Source organism: Actinia tenebrosa, unplaced genomic scaffold, assembly GCF_029948245.1.
Source record: "Actinia tenebrosa isolate PJP-AT-01 unplaced genomic scaffold, QUT_ActTen_1.0 PGA_scaffold9__36_contigs__length_13948895, whole genome shotgun sequence".
In the NCBI taxonomy this organism is placed as follows: domain Eukaryota; kingdom Metazoa; phylum Cnidaria; class Anthozoa; order Actiniaria; family Actiniidae; genus Actinia; species Actinia tenebrosa.
In genome coordinates, this window is record NW_028292586.1 from 3,090,065 (window position 1) to 3,110,999 (window position 20,935).

The following is a 20,935-nucleotide window of genomic DNA, read 5'->3' on the forward strand; positions in this document are numbered from 1 at the left end:
ACAGCTGTTTTAAAAAAAGTTGGTGAAGGATTTTTTGCATATCAGTGCATATGTTGCATAAGTATAAAGGGCTACACTTTTATCAGTTTGTCTGAAGGTTTTTCCGGAATATTTCCTTTGTGTGCTGACATTCACATCTGAATTTAATATGTTTAAAGCAGCAGCAACGAAACATAGGCTTCATGTAGGCTTTTTTGGTAAAATAGCTCCATATCCATCATTTTTTAGTTTGTACACCATCGAACAAGTTCGATTATAATAAGTAGTTTTTTTTTTTCTTTTCCTTTTTGATATTCAAAATATAGTTTAGCTAATATTTATTTTTAGGAAAAATATTGGGGATAGCTTCATATCTATCATTTTCAGTTTATACACCATCGAACAAGTTTATTATAATAAGTAGTTTTAGTTTTCTTTTCCTTTTTGATATTCAAAATATAGTTTAGCGAGTGTTTATTTTTAGGAAAAATATTGGGGATAGCTCCATATCCATCATTGTTAGTTTATACACCATCGAACAAGTTTATTATAATAAGTAGTTTTCTTTTCCTTTTTGATATTCAAAATATAGTTTAGCGAGTGTTTATTTTTAGGAAAAATATTGGGGAGTGAAAAATTAATGTCTCTTTTGGAGGCTGTAGGTGACGATACGTGTGAACCAAACAAGCTGAAAACGGGGTAAAGAGACTTAAAAAAAAGTGTTAATGAAGTTCTTTGAAATTGAAAGTTAAATAAACAAATGAAAATGAGATGAAAAAAGGAGCTTTTAATGTTTTTTTTCTTCTTAGAACCATATTAATAAATCTATACACGCAAAAAAAAAAAAAAAAAAAAAAAAAAGATAGAGAGAATTGTTTTTTTTTCATTTGGTGGAAAAAATAGGGTGAGTTTAATTATTTAGACTCTTTTTTGTTCATAATAAAAATACTGTTCCTATCTCAAGTCTATTTATTAGAATATGAGTTATTTGTCTTGTCTATATAAATGATTATGTAAGAGTCATGTATCTTCTCAACTTACCACAAACAAAGGGTTGATTTTCGAGAATATCAGAGTTAGGGCAGCTAAAGTAAAGTATCTTCCATGGCTTGTCATACTTGGCAAAATATCGAAAATATCGTCAGTGTGATGATTGATATTGTATAACGTTAAAATAAATAGATACACATCAAAGAGACAACAGAAAAGGACAAGGCAGTAAAATAAGCATGATTGCTCTGACTTCCGCCTTCAATGCTGTCTATTTTCTTTTTGATTAAGTAAGAACATTGTCGGCAAAAAAGGTCGCCTTGGAGACTATTTTTACGGTAGCCGAAGTCTTCTCAATTACTGAACAAGATGCTTCTTAATCAAGGTGCTTTATTATCGGCTACTGAGAAAGAGACGACGATTATTATACCACAAACAGCAAAAATTCACTTGATTTGTAGACAAAACTAAATAACATCAAAGACGATGCGCTAATGAAATTGAGTTCTGCTTCGACCGCCATTTTGTTTGGCCGCCATTTTGTTTGAACGACTACGTGATCAACTTTATCCATGCGTGTCTCGCCTAAAGAAATTTGTTTCCGAAATGTCCACTGACGCTTCCAGACCTCATTTGTATTTATCTTTAGATTATATGTGTAAAATTATGGTGTAGATAGGCGAACTATCTTGAAAAGGGGTGGACTACATGTAGCGTGCAGTCTTACGCCATCAACTTTGGATGCCCGAAGCTATTCCTACATTTAGTTTACATGTTCAGTCGCTCAAAAGACAAGAAAAACCCACTATAACAAAAGGATAATTCACACAATCTACATTTGGCCGCCGGCGGCAAGTCTTTTTTATAATTTTTCGATTTTCAAATTTCTGGTTGCCAGATTTTGATAAACGATACTGACTAGCGAGAGCAAAGCTAGTTTCTAAATTTAGTGAGTTAGGCCGCTTAATTTCCGAGTTTTCTCTGTATCTCGTTGGATTGTTTTCTTTTTTGAAAGAAGAAGATTCGTGAAAACTGAAATCGTGCAGAATATAAAGAAACAACCTAAGGCAAAGCTTCACATTGCACGTTTATAACGGAAAATATTGATAGCAGTACATAACACGAATTCTTACTTGACATTAATTCAAAACTTTTTATTCTTATTCGATTCAAATTATAAGATAAAATTAAAAAAAACCTTTCGTAACGAATTGAGTTCGAGAAGATAGCAAATTGAAAGCATTTCACAACCAAGTAATAGTAAATGATATCTGTTTTCTCCACAAATTAACACTGTTTAACAACCTCCCAACACACTCTGAAATAGTAAGGTGCCCATGCTATTTGTAAAAAAAGAATACATCGTCTCTTATTTCTTATCGGTGGGGGACAAAATCCTTAAACGGGCTAAATTCAAAAAATAACCACACAGAGCGAAAGAAGTGCTATTTCTCAATGATAGGGTAAAATTTCGAGGCTTTATTTCACGTTTCAATGATTTTATTGAAATTTTTGATGAATCCCCATACATTTCCTTATAACAGGACACCACAGAAACCAAGCTTGGGCTACCTGTGATCGTAGCTTTGCCATAAATAGCTCACTCTAGAATGAGCTTTGGGAATACAAATGGTTTTCAGGATACGATGAAGTATCTTCTTTGGTAGAGAATTGGATAAGGCCAAATCTTAGGAATCACGTGACGTGCGGATAAATTCTGAGAAAGAGCAATCAAACTCATTCATCAAATCGCGTGTAGCTTTGAAAACTATCATCAAATGTACCTTCTTTCTCCTGAGTGATGTATAAAATAAATTAGTTCAAATTGCTGCCGCGCGCGTATATTATAATTCATATTATTCATATTGTCAGTTCTTAATTGTATTTCTCTTTGTCTGTCATACGAAACGACAATGTTGAAAATAAATCCTCCGATAATATAATTGCAAATTAATACAAGACTAGACTAGACAAAAGCACTCGGAATTTGTTCACACTTTCTAGAAAATCATATCATTTCAGGTGCTAATTCTTTTGAGTTCGACTCTTTCCAAAGGGAAGCAAGCGACAATTAATTCTCAAGAATCCAATGTTACTCTGTCAGCTAATCTCAGACGTTAGGCATCAAAATTAGAAGTTCTATGATTTTTTTTTTTCCACGTCGTTTTAATAACATTTTGCCATCTTTTTATTTGTATATTTGGTTAGAGAAGGAGTGTGGCTTATTTGCTTAGGATTTAGGAAAAATTCAATGATTGGAAATCATTTCTAAGAGGAAGCCATTCATGGGTTTATTTCAATAATTCTGAGCTCTTAAAAGAGATCAAACTTTAAGGAGTCGCGAAGTCGAAAAAAAAATTAATATCGGCGTGGAAAAAATATTTGGAAGTATTTAGTGTGTCTAATAATTTTAGTATTACTCGATGGTGTCGGTGGCGCTGGAAAAGAAGGCAAAATAAATCAATGTTGTAAAAGGAAAATAGAATGGAAATTAGAATGGAATTTATATACTAAAGGTTTGTAAATAGATCTTATTGATATCTAAGTGTACTTATTGTAAATGGATTGGATTGAATGAATATGGAATGAAAGAATGAATCTGGTTAATAAGGGTGAGAGTGAATGAATGAATAAATGAACAAATAAGTGAATGAATTCGGATGAATGAATGAATGTATGAACGAATGGATGAATGAATGAATGAACGAACGAACGAACGAACGAACGAACGAATGGATGAATGAACGAATGAACGAACGAATGAATGAATGAATGAATTCGAATGAACGAATGAATGAATGAACGAACGAACGAACGAACGAATGAATGAATGAATGAGCTAATGAATAAATTCGGATTAATGAATGAACGAACGAATGGATGAATAAATGAATGAAAAATGTATGCTTAATAAAATTTATCGAAATCAATGATGGATAAAAAATTATAGCTAACATATGAATAAAATCCTAAAATCACTTGATACCATTTTGGCTTTGCTCCTTCAAAATAATATATTTTACCGTTAATTAGTGAAAATAGTTATGAATAAAAGCCTGGTAAAAGAGAATCAGATAAAATTAAAATCCAAGGGCTGTTAATCATACGTTTTAATAATCTAGGTACAACATACCTGATATATATATAATCTATTTGGTTCTCTTTACTTGAATATCATTGAAGCCTTCGTGTTTTGTTGGAATCAAAATTCGTGTTTACACACCCAAATGAAAGAGGAAGATAAAGTTTGTCTGCCAAATCTAATCCCACCCAACAACCAATCACAGTCGAGAACCCAATTATCAATTTTCCCACTCTTCAATAAGGAAATATTTCTTGGGTAGAACTGAATTTGCTGAAAAATCCGTATGGAATTGAAATCTTAGCACCTACTAATTTCAAAAATTACTTTCCGTGGCTAAAACAATCTACATTAAAAAAAAAAATAACCAATTTGTTTTCCACTTTCCAAATAGGTCTTAAATCTTTCTTGTTGACTGAATTTACTTTAAATTCATATAGAATTGAAATATTTGGACATCAATTTTAAGAATTACTAACTAAAAAGAAAAGTAAAAATAACTAATATTTTCATAATAAGGTTTAAACCTTTCTTTGGCGGGAAATTTACTATGAAAAAACACCTTTATGTATTTGAAATTATTTATTATAAAGTCTAAAAAAAGAATCGATCGAAAAGTTCAAAATTTGAACAGTTTTCTTTAATTATCCTCGAGTACAAAAGAGTTAATAAACGAGGCTTTTAACATTGTACAACATTATGCTCGAAAATAATTGTAATTAAAAATCATGTTTTCAAGAATATGTGAAACACTTAGAGTCATATTATATTACTTTTTTGAGGCATGTTGCATATACAATTAAATCTTTTCTCTCTTCTATTCTTTCGTCATGTTTGAACTTAAGTATTGTGCATGTGTTTTGTTTTGAAATCATTTTTTTAGACTTCAATTAAGGAGTTCTTAATGAAAAGAAGACGAAATTAAAGCCAAAGTTGAAGTGTAAAGACAGCCTCTTTGTTTTAACTAAGCCGTCAAACCACTCCGTAACTCCTTTATAATTACTATTCAATGTGTCAATGAAAAAAGATTTGGATGTCGCATTTTGTCTCATTTAAATGTTTGCCAAGAAAAGATGCGAATATTCTCCAACGCCTCTGGCAACGGTTGCAGATGCTATTGATGTCTTTCCGAGAATACGTCAAAAGGGAGGTGTCTTCACTTACAGAAAGATAGCGAATACTGAACATGATTGATTTACGACATTTTTATTCTCATTTGAAACTGCTTGTGAAGTAGGCTGGTTTATTTATTGTACCTGGTAAGACTTGGCAATAAATCTTTAATTGAACAATTTGAAGAGGAATGAGGTCAAAACCTATTATCAACGGAGACCATCTAACGTCCATCAAAGGAGCAGTGGAAATTCTTCTTTAAATCTCATTATTTTCGGAGGAAATGCAAGTAACTTAAGAGCAATTGAAGGGTGTTTTTATCTGCTCTGGAGTCGACAATCTAACCAAGGTAAGAGCAAACCTTCAATGAAGTGTTTTTTTTTTTTTTGTCCTTTATCAAGACTGTTAGTCGCAAACATCAGAACAACTGGGCATGCAAGAAAATCACTAAAGCTCTTAACATTGACATGATTATTGGAGCAACGAAAGATAAAGAGATAGAGTAGGCCAACATTTTTGAAATGCAAAAAAACACCAGAAAAGGCTGATTGAAGATCAGTCTGACCGCCCACAATTGACAAAAAAAAAACAGTCACATAGTTTATAGATTTTCCAACGTATGTATTTTGCAAGGTCAATATCATTGACGTTATCTTATTCTATTTCTTCAAGATTTCCTGAAAACAAGACACTTAGTTCCACGGGCTACTGTGTACCTTCACTGACACGGAACTGTACAACTGAACAAACTCCCGCATCAGAACAGAAGACTCTGTTTGCTCTTGAATGAGATCTCAGAACACTTCCACGTTGGCAGTTCACCACTGGAGAAAAATTATCGTATTTTTGATGAAGCAAGACTTTGCCAATTGTCTTCACTGCCAAGAATAAAAAGGATCAAAAAAGTTCTGAGTGCAAAGAAAATTATGACCGAGTTTCCTTGCTTTCGGGAATAAATCACCTGATTCTATTCTTGTCACTTTGAAACATTAGCCTCGTTTGACTCGAGGCAGTTTCACACGTTTTTTTCACACGTTTTTTTCAATCCACCTAACGACCATAATTCTTCTTTCCTATTCAACATGAACCAAACAAATGGTAGTGGTTGGGATAGCTTGGACTCATGGTCAGCTCCAGATTTTGTTCCAGTCATCGTTACTCTTCAAATTATTATCATAATAGCTGCTGTCACTGGTAACCTATTGGTGTGCGTGGCAATTTGTGTTAACGAACCACTCCGTAAAACAGCTGCAAACTATTTTATTTTTTCACTCGCAGTTTCAGATATTCTAACAGCGACTCTCTCAATGCCTTTTGATGTTGAGCAGTACCTAAAGAACTGGCGTTGGGACCATGGTCCATTTATTTGTAACTTATGGACAACAGTTTATTTGATTACAGTTCCAACATCGATCTTGAGTCTGTTGGCCATCAGCATCGATAGATACAAGGCTATAAGTGACCCGCTCAATAAGTTCAGGCGAACTCGTTTCATGACTCGTAAGCGTGCTTCGTGTGTGGTCGCAGGGCTGTGGACGTACTCGATTGTCTTCGCTTTAATCCCAAAAATGGGCTGGAATCTCCCACCAGAACAGGTGAATGTCGAAAACCAATGCATTTTCGACACACCGATAGAGTATTCTGCCCTTAACTCTTGCATGAACTTTTATCTACCCCTCTTCGTGATGTGCGTGATTTACTTTCGCATTTATATCATTGCCAACAAAATGAATAGCGTCCTTGATGAACAAACGAGGCAATCTTTTAGAGGGAATCACAGCAATGCAAGCGAAAACTCGGAAATACATTTAGCGTCCACTCGGGCTCCATCTCCCTCGTCTTCGTCCGTCAACGGAGGGGGTAATAAACTGTTAACGCACGCTAACAAATCTCCGGATATTTGCCAGATAAAGACAATAAAACGACAACGGAAGAAGCTAAACCGCAGCATCAAAACTGCCAAAAGTATATTAATTATTGTCTGCGCTTTCTTCTTCTGTTGGATTCCATACACTACGATCAGCGTCGTAGGACTATTTTGTAAAAGTTGCTATGGAACTATACCTTCCGGAGTCTATTCATTTCTCCTGGTCATGGGTTACCTTAACTCTGCTCTAAACCCTCCATTATATTCATTCCACAATCCTAAATTCAAAGAAGCGTTTCGGAAAATTCTGCGATTTCTAGTTATTCGAAGGGCACCGATTCACTCTGCTATCAACTCGAGCTACTCTGCGCCATCGGATGGAGGGTCAAAGAAAAGTAGTCGCGTATTTCACAGCAGTAGAAGAAGCACTGGACTCTTGATTCGCCAAAAGAATGAAATTCAAGTTTGAAAATTTAATTCGTTTCCAAGCACAATGGATTGAATTTGACTTTATTATACTAAGTACTGTAGGACTCATAAAGAATATTCATGTGCTTTAGTTGTTTGTTTAGTGATTAGTCATTTCGAGGTTGAGTAAGAGCCTGGGTCAATTTGGCATTGCAGTGCATTTTGGGGCTGTTTTAGGGGCCGCCATCTTGGAAATATGTCCCCAAAACAGTCCAGCAATGCATTGCAATGCCAAGTCGCCAAAGTGTTTTCTCAACCTCGGAATGGCTAAAATGAAGAAGCGGAAATATTCCTGGCATGCAAAGTAAAACATGGTAAAAGCTGAATATGTTTCTTTTGGCCAAAAGTTTAGAAACGAAAAGAATGACTAGAAGTTTTAAAAAAAAGATATTTCGGACGATATCCATCGTTCATCATCAGTTTAATGGCTCTCTATCGGTAAAAGCTGTAGAGCATACTAAAATGGTAACATTAAAGCATAGTAAACACGGTACAATAAAACATGGTAAAACATATGATAAAGCATGGTGTAAAACATTTGGTATAGAGGCTTTGCACCATCACTTCATGGCAGCCACTATGACTAGTGAGGGGGACAACTGAATCTAACCTAATCCGATTTACGTGAGACAGATTTCAGTTTCCTGCGGGAAAAAAAGACTTGTGCGTCCTGTCACGGCTGCCATCAAGTGATGGTGCAAAGCGTCGAAAGCATATCTGAATATCCAGTTTTTAATGATGTTTTTTATGTTTATCGATAACACTGCAGTATTTTGTATGGCTGCGGGCAATCTACGGTTGTTTGGTCAGCAGATGGCAATTATTTTCGAACGGACAGCGAATCGAATAATCACGATTTGGCAGACTAAACAGATGGAAGGACGGAAAGTAAAACGAACAGGCGAACGGCCGAACAAATGAATATCCAGTCGTCCTATCAACCTCCTTTCTTCATCCAAAACAAACCAGGGAGATGAAAACAAACAAAACAAAATTTCAGTCATGCATAATCATTTTGATAATGTTACTATTGAACATCTGATAGTCATAAAATGTTATTTTATAGTCGGGATCACACTGTAGTCGGGATCACTGACTCCATTTGGTCTTATCAGACCCGTGTTACCGTGGCATCAACATAAAAATTTCCGGAAACAATCAAAAGTTGCCACGCAAATTTATTGTTTTGCCATCAGGCGAGAAACTGGTATAAAAAAAGTAAATAATGAGGTGGAACCTACCAGATTACTAAGATTCCCAGATAATGTATTCTAGACCGTGGGTGGGAGAGACATTCATCCTGTTCTGTTCTGTTCTGTTCTGTTCTGTTCTGTTCTGTTCTGTTCTGTTCTGTTCTGTTCTGTTCTGTTCTGTTCTGTTCTGTTCTGTTCTGTTCTGTTCTGTTCTGTTCTGTTCTGTTCTGTTCTCTTCCTTTCTCTTTCCTTTCTCTTCTTTCCTTTCTCTTCTTTTCCTTTCTCTTCTTTTCCTTTCTCTTCTTTTCCTTTCTCTTCTCTTCTCTTCTCTTCTCTTCTCTTCTCTTCTCTTCTCTTCTCTTCTCTTCTCTTCTCTTCTCTTCTCTTCTCTTCTCTTCTCTTCTCTTCTCTTCTCTCAAAACTAGGATAGAGGTACTTACATATAGTCCAACAGGTATCAATGTTTGCGCATCTACATAGCCTCAAAAGACTCAATACAAATGAGCCTGAATAAAGAGAGGAAAATCAGAAACAGTAAAATAAAAATGGAAATAGAAGAAGAGAAACAACGGCAAATAAGATTCAAGTAAATATAATTTTAAATTATTATTATTTTTTTAATTCTTAATTTATTTTCCGCACCAAACTTTCAGACTAGCTTATTCCATAAGTCGGTGTTTTCGCTCCTTTGTCGATTCTGGATATCGCTAACACAACAACCCCAAAACGAGCGAAAACTACGACTTATGGAATCAGTCTACTTTCAAGCATGATCGTGACAAAGTTAACAGGAGGTTAAAACTTTCCACAATATAACACATCACCACAACGGTTCTGATATTCTGATATGTAAATAAAGAAGAAAAATATCAGAAAATAAGATTCGGTTCAATATATTTTTTTTTCAAACGGCTTCCAGACATGATCGTGACAAAGTTAACAGGAGGTTATTTAACCGTTTCACGATAAAACAGATAACGATCCAAGCTCTGATATTTGACACTGTTTCCATTAACCATCAATTCAAATAGCAAGTACATAACTGATAACTGATATTCGGTCATTCTGTCTACTATAAGCTCTCACTATTAAGATAAGGTACGTGCATACCTTTTGGACGTCCATTTGAAGTGTTAAACATTTTACAGGCGTCGTTTGGTCTGAAAGGATTCCGATTCATCTTTGGCAGTGCTTCATAGCCCTGGGGATGCAGCTTTTATCTAAAGTAAAAATGAAAAATGTTACTTCTAAACGGCTTCGATATGTCTATGAAGAAAACTATGGGCAATCTACAGTGATTATAATTAACGATAAATTATAGAACGAAATTATCTGTGGTTCTCTGCCGCTACCTTGTATGACAATTGGAAGAACGTATATTCATGATCAATTTATAGGGATGCATTAATTGATTGCCGGATTCAAAACGGTTTTGGAAAAGGAAGACTAGTCATTCGTAAACTGCGCACCGTGAAAGGCAAACAGTGATAATCAGATAGCGATGCAAAAACAGTCGATAGAAAGATTAAAAAAAGTTATGAGAAAGACATACATACAAAAAGACAGACAAGCAAGCAAACAGGGAAAACAAAGTTGCGAACAAACGAAATAAACTAACAAACGAACGAATGAAAGAGCAAATAGAAGGATGAATGAACAAAGGAATGATTAAATGGTCAATCAAAAAAGAACCCTTTACTTTTGGTACTGATTGGAAGGACATGTTACTGACTTACAGCACGTGTGATGTCTTAGCTTTGAGATTGTATCTCATAAGTGTTTTTGTATAACCATCTTATCATAATCACAATCCATATAGTGAGTGACCACGATGGAAGGCAATGAAATCAGTCTCCTATCATTTCCCATTTGCGCGCGTACGAAAGTCTTTGATCCTTGAATGCAAGGCTTACATTAAATTACAAAAGAAATGCCACAAATTCCATCGAAAAAAGAATTTTTTTTTGGTATATTTATTTTTTCATGGGCTTTCACCTAGTTGAAGCGTTCTCTGTTGTGATGTCCCTGGCTGAGATTTTATTGTTGGCTATTATTGCTATTTATTAATTAGTTATTCTGGTTATTTTCAATTTTTGCATTATTGTTATTCATTTTACGCAGTGGAAGTTTAATTAAATGAAATGGAAAATGAATAAATAAGTCTCGGCCTTGCATCCAAGTTCTTCTCGAGAAGAGTCCATGGCGTAAAGATAGAGCTACGTAGAAGCTTTATTCCACTAGAAAGATCCTTTTATGAACACAGGTTATTTATGATTAGTACATGTAATTTGCTCACTGACAAGTTGCTTCGTTAATTACTTTTTCACTTAATTGCGCGTAACTATATCTAAATTTATTTTCCCAAACTTTTTTTTTTTTTGACTTGGAGCCGGAGAAAAGCATGCTCGTGCTTTGGGTTGGTATTAGTAGCGATGTAATGCTTGATCTCGGGTAGCATGGGTGGCGTTCGTGGCTAACGCATCGTCTCACCGCTGTGAGTCCCAAGGGGTCGGGTCGCTGGTTCGAGCCCTGAGGTAGCCACATGTGAATTGAGTTTGTTTGATGTGTTGTTCTCTCCTATGCTACGAGGGTTTTCTCCGGTTTCCTCCCTCCGTGAAAATCAACATTTGAGTTGAGCGTTGTGTGCGTGTGAGCGAAAAGTGTCCCCAATTAGAATAAAAGTGTCCCCAGTTAGAACGACTAGACACTTAAATAAAAGTGATTTATTTATTTTATATTTTTGGCAGGAGAAAGTTCGTTTTTTCTCTTTAATAATTCGGTAGTCCGTGCTCTATTTTCCCGCCCTCCACAAAAATTCACTTCTAGCTAAATTCTAATTTGGTCTATCGGTAGCTTTATCAAGTGCCGGATGTCCTTATAAAACCTGTTAGGCTTTCCGTTCACCATGAAGTGGTAAATCCATTTAGATTTTTCTATAAGAGATTTTTCTTCCAGGCGCACTCTTTACGCAGTTTTCTAACGAGAAAGTTCTCATAGTATCTTTGCCATTTCGTTTTAAATATTTCCCCTGTCTTTTTAGCTCTTAATGATAAAGAAGAAAAACTCTATATCAGAAGAAATCAGCTTATATTTGAAGATAACATTCTAATTTTCAGCTGCGGAATCGAAACTTTACATAGTTATCATGATAAGTATTTTTCAAGTGAAATCAGAGATGATTTAATATCAACTATTTGTTTTTTCATGGCCTATATAAAATATCCACTAAATCAGTTCATCCGAATTTTAATTCAGCCGAAACTTTAATGGAATAACCCTTAAAGGTATACTTTTCGCTGGTTAAAGTTTTTTCCTGATATTCGGATGGGAAGTATTATATTTTTGCGAATTTTTATAGGAGTCTGTGACGTCATACACTCAACACTAAACATCGCTCCATACATTTCTTTGTATTTTGTAATCAAAATATCTTCTAGTTTTATACTCAGTATTGAAGAAAAGATACCATAAAAGGATTCTAACCTAAGTCCCTGAGCGGACCTTTGGGCTTAATGGAATTAAAGTAAAACATGAAGTTATTTATAAAGAAATGTATGGAGCGATGTTTAGTATTGAGTGTATGGCGCCACAGACACCTATAGAAATTCGTAAAAATATAATACTTCCCATTGGAATATAAAGAAAAAACTTTGACCAGTGAATATTTAACCCTTAAGAGATTATTCCATTGAAGTTTCAGCCAAATTAAATTTCGGAAGATTTTCGTGCTAGTTCCACTTTAAATGTAATGCATGCATACTAAACTACAAGCTATATATTTTGAAATCTAAGCCATTGCCCCCCAAGGGCGGATCAATGTATTGCACTGGGGAGGGGTCCAAACGTATTCAAAGCAAAGCCTGCAGTGGACCTTTTCATAACCACTTGTTGTAATTAAAAATATTGTTTTATTTTGGAATTACGTTTATTTTAATCTTTAATACAAAATTGTCTTCAAATCGATGGCAAAACAAAACATAAAATCATTTCAATCAGAAGGTTTCTGACCCCCTCCGAATCCCCCATCCCCCTAGCTGGATCCACTCCTGCTCCCTACCTCTACCCCCTCATAATCTTGCTCCGTGGTTCTGATCATGGCGTTTCAAACAGTTTCCTTTCACCTCGGTGAGACCTGACATATCCGCAAGTCACTGGCCACTGGTCATTTCAATCCCGGTGAATTGACGACATCTGGATAGAATTTGAGTTTGTTTGATAAACACCCCCCCCCCCCCTCTCCCCCCCCCCCCCTCTCCCCCCCTCATATCCCATCCCTTTGGGCCGTTGCGCATGGTAATGCTTTGAGAGTTTTCTCCGGGGTCTCCGTGAATAAAAGTAGGTCAAATCAGTAGACATTAATATGTAAAAAAGAATTGATTAATTTAGTTAATACCGAGCCAGTTGTGAGTGTCGTCGCGTGTTTTGTAACATAAATAATAACTGTAGAGGTAATGCGTGTATAGCCTGGGGGTAATGGTTGTAAAACATTAGTTTTTTTTATCCGTTCATGACACGAGAGAGACGAAAGAGGTTGCGCACACTTGCAATGCCGCACGTTTTCGATTCCAGGTAGACTGATCAAGAGCTTTTGCTATCAAAAGAAAACAAAATGCTGTTTCTTTAATTAGTAATTTCCTTACTACTATTGTTTCTTTTTTTCTTTCTTTCTTCCTTCCTTCCTTTCGTTCTTTCTTGTCTTGCCCATTTTTAGAGGAAGTAGGATTTTTTGTAACAAAATAAGCTTGGGCTTCCTGCGATAAAATTGGGTCCTAGTTTCCAGTCCACCATGTGCTTCGCATCCAAGATGGCGGACGGACCTTCAAAATAAGTATGTCTATCTTAAACACCTATGAATATATGTAAAGATGTTGAAGTTCTTATCAAGATGTGCCATAACTGGAAGCGCTCTGTCTGCAATAAAGAAAAAAATCATACAGGTAGAGTTGCATGTTGAGTCTTGTTTTATTTTTGCCTTACAAGAGGGCGATTAGTTCTCTCCGTCTTCTTGACATATGTATCTTATTCTGTTGATATATTGGCCGAGGAAAAGGTTCTGGCTCCCGAAAGCGTTTCGTAAATAATAAGAGTTGTCATTATTAGTCTCTTTTGTTATATCATCCAACATGGTTGCCATGTGTCTTTTGTTAAACTGTATCATCCAACATCCGAGTCTATGCAATGCCTTTAGCATAGTTAACAGAGGGGAATGGTTAGGAAACCCAGCAAACTTCAAAGGACCAGCCTATTGTTTTGCATTTGATGTTGAACAGTACCATCATGTGACACTGACCATGCACACAAAACAAAATATGTTGGATGACAGTGAAGCATTCGTATTTGGAGATGATTTGGAAGTAATACTTGATATATTTAGAAGCTGTATAAACTGTATAAATGTGTAAAATATAGCTGTATAAATGTCTTTAGTGAACAGCTATTATTTTGTACTGGAGGGAGGGGTTGGAGGATTTTGAAACATCATAAAGATTAATCGATCCCCCCCCCCCCCCCCCCCCCCCCCCACAAAAAAAAAGCACTATTTTTATATATGATCCCCCTTCTAATCCCTTCTTTTGATACCTGTAAAATTTTAGCTGAAATCAAATGGCTTTTAGAGTCAACTGGAGGGGGAATTCCCCCTCCAGTTGACTCTAAAAGCCATGTGATTCCCTATATCCTCCGCTCCCCCTCCCCCCATAAATAAACATTAAATAACGACCAGTCCATTATGTCTTTCCAGCATACAACAAGGTTATACCAAACGAGGACTACAGTAGTCAAAGATGCTACCATATTTTACCATGACAGAAGAAAGTTCTTTCGTCTTGTTGGCATAGCATCCAGTAGTCAGTTTGTGTTTTGGATCTACTTGGCTCATTTTCAATACACAACAAGACCACAGCTTTTGGCTGGCTTAGCTGAGAAAGAGAAAACTAAAGAAATTGATTCATTCAAGTAAGTTTGTCAGTATATAATTGTCATAACTTGCTGTGACTTCCTTTATTCTGACTGATTTCATGAGGTGCTATATAATACATGGTTAATTATTAGCGCACGCTAATAATAGTTAATACCCACAAGATTAGTTGCATTCCAGGGAAGGTAGTCACATGACTGTCACCGGACTATTCAGTTGGCAGCGCTCATCGAGTAACGCTGATCACCGTGCCAGCTCAGTCATTTACCCACCCTTCCTACCCTGGTATGCCTTTTTTCTCCAGTTTAATGACAGCTTTGTATCTTACGTATACCATGTTCCATTGGTCAATAACCTGTATTCAGCCCAAACATCTGTTATCTGTGGATAATGGTAGGGGGGTAATTAAACTAAACCCATGTTTCAATGCTTTTCTAGATCTGAAAGTAAAGCATGGAAGATAGTGGCCTATATTGAGGTACTTTTAATGCTGTATTATTAAATGACTTAAATCAGCACTTTTACAATAAATAGAAGGAAAAGCAGAGAGGATCCGTTTTTTATGCCTTAATAGAGAGGGGGTCAGATTTCTGGAATGGGATAGTGAGTGCATGATTACCACTGCCCTTCCCTCTCCCCAATGAACAATGATTTGTCCCTTAATCATAAATGACCAAACCAACTATGATTTTGACCTTGGAAATTAACAGGGTTTTTTTTTTCAATTTGAAATTTCATTTAAATTAAAAGATTTCATGACAAGTAATTATGCTGATTATTTTGATACTTTAGTTTATTAGAGGAACAAATAAAGGGCAAAGGTCAAACACTATTTTAAGTGTCCTCTTGAACTTCAATTTATGATTTTTACAATTATGTATTTCAGAAAAGTCCTGTATTTTTGTCAGTTTTTGCTGTGTCAGTAGGAATGTTTCTATCAGCTACAGGATGGATTTATTGCCTAAGGTAATCGTTGATTAATCTGCACAAATATTCATTGTGATTTAAACTTTTTTTAAACAGACGTTTCGGTCTTAACAAAGACCTTTATCAGTGTAATGGAAGATGTTTGCATGCGCAAGTTTTAAGGATCTTATAGTGTGCGCAATGTTGCTAGAGTGTTAGGTAGAAAGTTTTCTGCTATATTTCTGGAATATTTATTAAATAATAATCCAAATCATTCAATCCTAAGGCCTTTACCAAGATACAGTTAAATGCTGGTGTAATATTTAATGCCTACACAGTCAGCTATTTTAAAAAAGGATGATGAAAGAGTGTTCCATGTTGCATGCTGCTGATTTATCAGCACCTTTTTGTCTCACTTTTCAATAGTCCAATAAGAAAAAAAAGCTCTTGGCAAGTAAATGTAGATCCCTTGAGCACTCAACTGTATCTTGGGAATTGACCTAATTCACTATGACCTCACTGCTTGTTTATGTGGGGGATAGAATCGCCAAATCCAATTAACAAATAGACATCAGTTTTTTATGTGTCTGTCCTCTTATTGACAGTAAATTGCGTCATCACATTGTCAAAGTAGTGTGGATTCACGAGGCATAGCCGAGTGGCTCCGCATACTGCTTTGACAATGTGACGACGAAATTTATTATCAATAAGAGGACAGACACATAAAAAACTAATGTCTATTTGTTTTTTACAATAACAAAAACGATAAAAACTTCTCATTTTTAGTGATCAAAACAACCAACGGAAAGAGCGCTCGGTCGTTGACGTCAGCTTTATCTGTCTGTCCTTTTATTGATGATGAAAAATAATCAATCAGTGCGCGAGAAATTTGTAAGTTATTGTAAAATAGAAAATTCAACAAAATTTGCTGCTAGTGAAACAGTTTAATCTAAAAAAGCCTGGTTTTCAGATATAATATGTGTTAATATGTACTAAAAAATATTCCGAGCCTTTGCTGGCTATTCTACTTCTCTTCATGGATTGATACGAGTTTTAGAACAATTTTCGGTGAATTTGCCTTGATTTGACCCCCTCCAACGGCCATGATCCTTTACGTTTAAACAATAGATTGTTTTGATGTGACGTCATAGTGAAATAGAGCAATTAAAGGTCTATTGTGATCTACTCACCCAACCATTCTTAAATCAAGCCACTCTCCTCCATCCATCCTTTCACTAATCCATCCCTCCATCCCTCCACCCATCAACCCTTCCATTCATCTATCGTCTTTCTCATTTATCAAATCAACCATTACATCCTTTTATTCATTAATTTTCAGGGCTCAATAGAATTAATTGCTTTACCATTTTTTTAATCGCAAAGATTACACAGAACCCAATTTATCTATACCATGAAACAACTGGCAAATTTTGATTGTATTTTAGGTAAATCTGTCCCATCATTAATTATTGATAAAAGCTCTGATAAAAATCTCCTCCTTTTGTCCTAGAAATATTAACCGTATTGTCTTACTCAGTGGGGGTAGGACAGTGCGTTTTGTCACTCATACACCATTGGGTGGTACTAGATCTTTCAGCACGTTGGTCGACCATGTTTCAAGTCTTGGCTCTAGAATGGGTAAGAACAACTTTGTAACAGAGCAGCAGTTAGGCGGAGGCGCGAATTGCCGGCATTGTCAAAAATCACAAGTCGAGAAACACCAGCCTTCCCCGGGGTTTTGGAGGTCGGTAATCCGCCCTACAGGGGGTCTTGCGCGATCCGCTTGCAGCGCGAAATGTGCCTAACTGCTGCTCTGTTGGGGTCGCAAACGGAGGTTAAAATATTTGTCGGATATACGATGCATGAATGTAAAAAGTTCGCCAATGACTTCTGTGTGATTTGCCTAAGACCTAAAGTTATCGTACCTAAGCCAGAACCCTTTTGGTGTTGTGGTAAAAAAATGCAAATAGAAGACGACACGTCAGCACAGTGTTACGAGTGTGGTAAAAATATTCGTAATGCCGTACCAAATGCTACCAAAGAGCAGTATTACGCCAATGGAGGTCGTACGAAGACCCCATATAAGAGAATAAAATACTTTAGGGACTGGATGAGTCATATCCAAGGTTTACATCCGGTATATTTAGACACGCAGAAAATCATAGACCACTTAGAAGAGCCAACCCCACAAAGTCTACGAAAGACATTGAAAAAATTAAAGCTAGGGAAATATTACAAAGCTATTCCCTATCTTTTGTCTGAAATTACCGGTAGGCGTATTCCTCATGTCTCAGATATGCAAAGGGCCGAGTGGTTATTCTGTCGGCTGGATAAGGACATTCCTTATTACCCTGATGTAATCTACGAAATATTTCACGAAATTGACCCCAACCACCCGCTGTTAGGATGGATTCCGAGAAGATGAAATGTGCAGTCGAAATCCCCCTACGTTCTTTTCAAAGCAGATGTCTACTGAGCGAGTTTTCTTTGGAGCTCCTCTTTTGCCTTCTGGTAGATCTGTTTGCGAGATTCCTCGGACAGATCTTTCACGATGGTTTTTTTATTGCCCGACTTTAATTCGCCGTATTTCTTTTCCTCCGCGAGGATCAAAGAAAACTCCGTGTCGTCTATGCGGCGGTCCCGCAGAGCTTGGGAGACCAAGTCGGTGATGGTGTTAGCCTTTGCTCTTGCTAGGGCTATGTGTGTGTCGTGCTTGGATATCTTACCGGACAATTGCTTCATAATGCCTGTCGTAACAGCGGAAACGATGCCGCAGACGGCTCCAACGCTGGCTAAAGGAACGCCAACGACTATTCCAGGCCCGGTAAGCGAAGTAGCAACGCCAGTGCCTGTTAACGCCACGGACATGGAGCCGGAAGTTATCGCGATTTTATGTAGTATGCTTCGGGCTCTGGCGTACTTTTTCCTGACCTCTTCGTAGTGTTTTGCTTGCCCTTCCAAGTAAGCCAGTATTAAGTTCGCTTTATTCAGACGAAAGTTCTCGGCGTTTAATTCTGTAGGACCTATGGTGGGAACATCTGGGTACAACTGAGGTGCTGAAGGTATAACATCCATTATATACTAATGTACGACGCTTTTGGGAATAACATAGAGGAGCAGCCACATCACGACAACCGGGATTATGCCAACTGGAGAGCATTTAGGAAGATGTTTCCGCATGCAGACCCTAGTAAGTTTGAAAGAAGACCCGATGGGATTTACTATAAAGGCTCTAGGATGTACAGCAATGCGGACTTGGAGCCAAAGCATCCTAAGATTTTACAACCAAAACCCGAGCATAAAGAAAGGCAGCCTAATTTCCCGGAGAATTTATTACCGGCAACGGAGGATTACCCATTTTACGATAACAAAGGCGGCGCAAATGACTTTGCTAAGATGGTTACCTCCTTAGAAATCCCCGTGGGTTCTACGACTTTCAAAATAAAAGTCAGAGACATCTTTAGAGAAACTGCCATGAAACATACCTCAGGGAAAGAATCCAGAGAATGGTTATCAGGTCCCAACATGCGGTATTGGCCGCAGCAGTTAAACTTTGCTGTCTGGGCTGCTACTAAAGGATGCGGTATAGCCGCGGACATGTTCCATATTCCTTTCCTGCGATTTCATGTTGCTTTTACTATTCGTAGGATATTGTTTGAGTTAGGAGCACCGCTTCCTAGTGACACTATCTTTAAGCCGAAGGATAACAAATATGACAAAGTCGCATGGGAGCGATTAAGGAATGAGTTTAAGCTTACCAACCCTGATTTTCGCAACAAAGAGGGTGCCGCCCATGGTTTAGGAGAGACTTACACCTATGCTTCGTATGTTGGCGCCAGCATAGAAACTCCGGGTATGGGGTATCCTAGCAGATGGGAATTCTCCGACTTAGGGGGTAAAGCGTCAAAAGGTGACTTGATTTACTTCATAGAAAGCAAAGAAAAGTCTCCTTGGGCGCCTTTCTTTGCCGCAAAGGGCATTGGACTGAAAAACCTAGCAAGGATTAATCGAAGCATTGAAGCCTTTGTTTACTGCATTCTAGGGGCCCAGGTTAGCACTCGCAGCCCCATCGTAGATGCCTCCGGTGCGTCACAGGAAACGCAACAAGTATTCCTCGTTCTCTTCGAAAGCGCTGTTATTGAGAATGAGATTTCTAAGTCAGTTCAAAGATATCAACTTGCGGTGCAGCAATCAAAGGTTAGACTGGATTACGCTTTGTCGCCTGGTTGTTGGTTAATGCCAAGTAATTTGGTCATCAACGCCGATTCCGTCGTGGGTTACAACAACAAACTTCAACGAGCTACTAAGGATATGAAGTTTGGGGCGAATGACGTGAACTCTGACACTCTTAGGAACATTCCCCATTTCGTGGAGAAGCCAAAAAAGGAGCACGTAGAAAAACCATCAAAGAAGGCGCATGTAGAAAAGCCACCAAAGAAACCAGTAAAGAAGGTTACCGAGGAATATGACCATAACTTACTAAAAGCCGGCTTAGCCACCGCGGGTGTTGGTCTGAGCTATTATATATGGCGATGAACAACCCCTACGTAGCTGGAGTAGATTGTGTTTATACGACTTACACAGGCGAGAAAAAATACACCCAGGCGGCTTGGGTTGATGTCACGGGCATGTCCGTGAATTTGAACTACTCGGGAAAGAAGTTGATAATATGCAGTATTTGCATTGGCACGAGCAGCCATGCCAACGTGGGCTTTAGGTTCCAGGATGAGAATGGCGTACTGCAGCCTATGCGCGCGAAGACAAACAACAGGGAGCCTGTGCATTTCTCCGTAGAGCCGCCAACGAATAGCGCTGAGAATTTATCGGTTTGGACTTTTCACATGGTTGCCGATTGCCATGGAAAAGTAAAGCTACAGATAAGAGTAGATGACACTGGAAGAGTTTGCATAAATAGTATAGAGGATCAAAGAGACGCGGTATATAATCACGCCACCATTAGCACTCTTACTGTGGTAAGCCTTTAAATATATGAATAACCCACACGCAGAGGAAGATTGGTTTCTTCATTATTTAGATGAGAAGGATTACGTAAATGATGAATGGTTTGACACCGGATTGTGGGTAAAGGTTGGGGGTTTGGGGTTGGTAATGTATACTATTAGCATTTCAGCTGGGTGGTCATGTAATGTTGGTTTTAGGATCGTTAATGAGAATGACCAACCATTACAGCCATACAGAAAAAAAAACAACAATAGGGCTCCATCTCATTTCTCATTTGAGCCCAATTCGATAACCCCAGAAGATTTAACGCCAGTAACTTCTCACATGATAACCAATTGTCAATATGCGAAGTTACAGATTCGCCCCAGTGATAAATCGAGTCAGGGCTCCAATCCCGATAAGCTGGGTCGTCTTCGAATCAATGCCGCTCCGACAGAAGGGCCCTCGACGGATGCTGT

General features: G+C 37.4%; 2 protein-coding genes across 2 annotated transcripts in view; both read left to right on the forward strand.

The window, feature by feature from the left end:
- Positions 1 to 4,899: 4,899 nt before the first annotated feature.
- LOC116307850 (putative G protein-coupled receptor No18) lies at positions 4,900 to 8,014 on the forward strand. The gene is made up of 2 exons (XM_031718167.2): positions 4,900 to 5,513; positions 5,837 to 8,014. Exon 2 carries the CDS (start codon positions 6,247 to 6,249, stop codon positions 7,498 to 7,500), a length of 1,254 nt encoding a protein of 417 aa, XP_031574027.2. The 5' UTR covers positions 4,900 to 5,513; positions 5,837 to 6,246; the 3' UTR covers positions 7,501 to 8,014.
- Positions 8,015 to 13,493: 5,479 nt separating this feature from the next.
- The window catches only part of LOC116307859 (transmembrane protein 223-like), a 30,591-nt gene continuing 23,149 nt past the window's right edge, over positions 13,494 to 20,935 (forward strand). Inside the window, exons 1-5 of the mRNA XM_089024726.1 lie at positions 13,494 to 13,629; positions 14,433 to 14,647; positions 15,048 to 15,087; positions 15,496 to 15,575; positions 17,026 to 17,153. Of these exons, the coding sequence (XP_088880852.1) occupies positions 13,558 to 13,629; positions 14,433 to 14,647; positions 15,048 to 15,087; positions 15,496 to 15,575; positions 17,026 to 17,153 (535 nt within the window). The 5' untranslated portion in view covers positions 13,494 to 13,557. The remainder of the gene's footprint in view (positions 13,630 to 14,432; positions 14,648 to 15,047; positions 15,088 to 15,495; positions 15,576 to 17,025; positions 17,154 to 20,935) is intronic.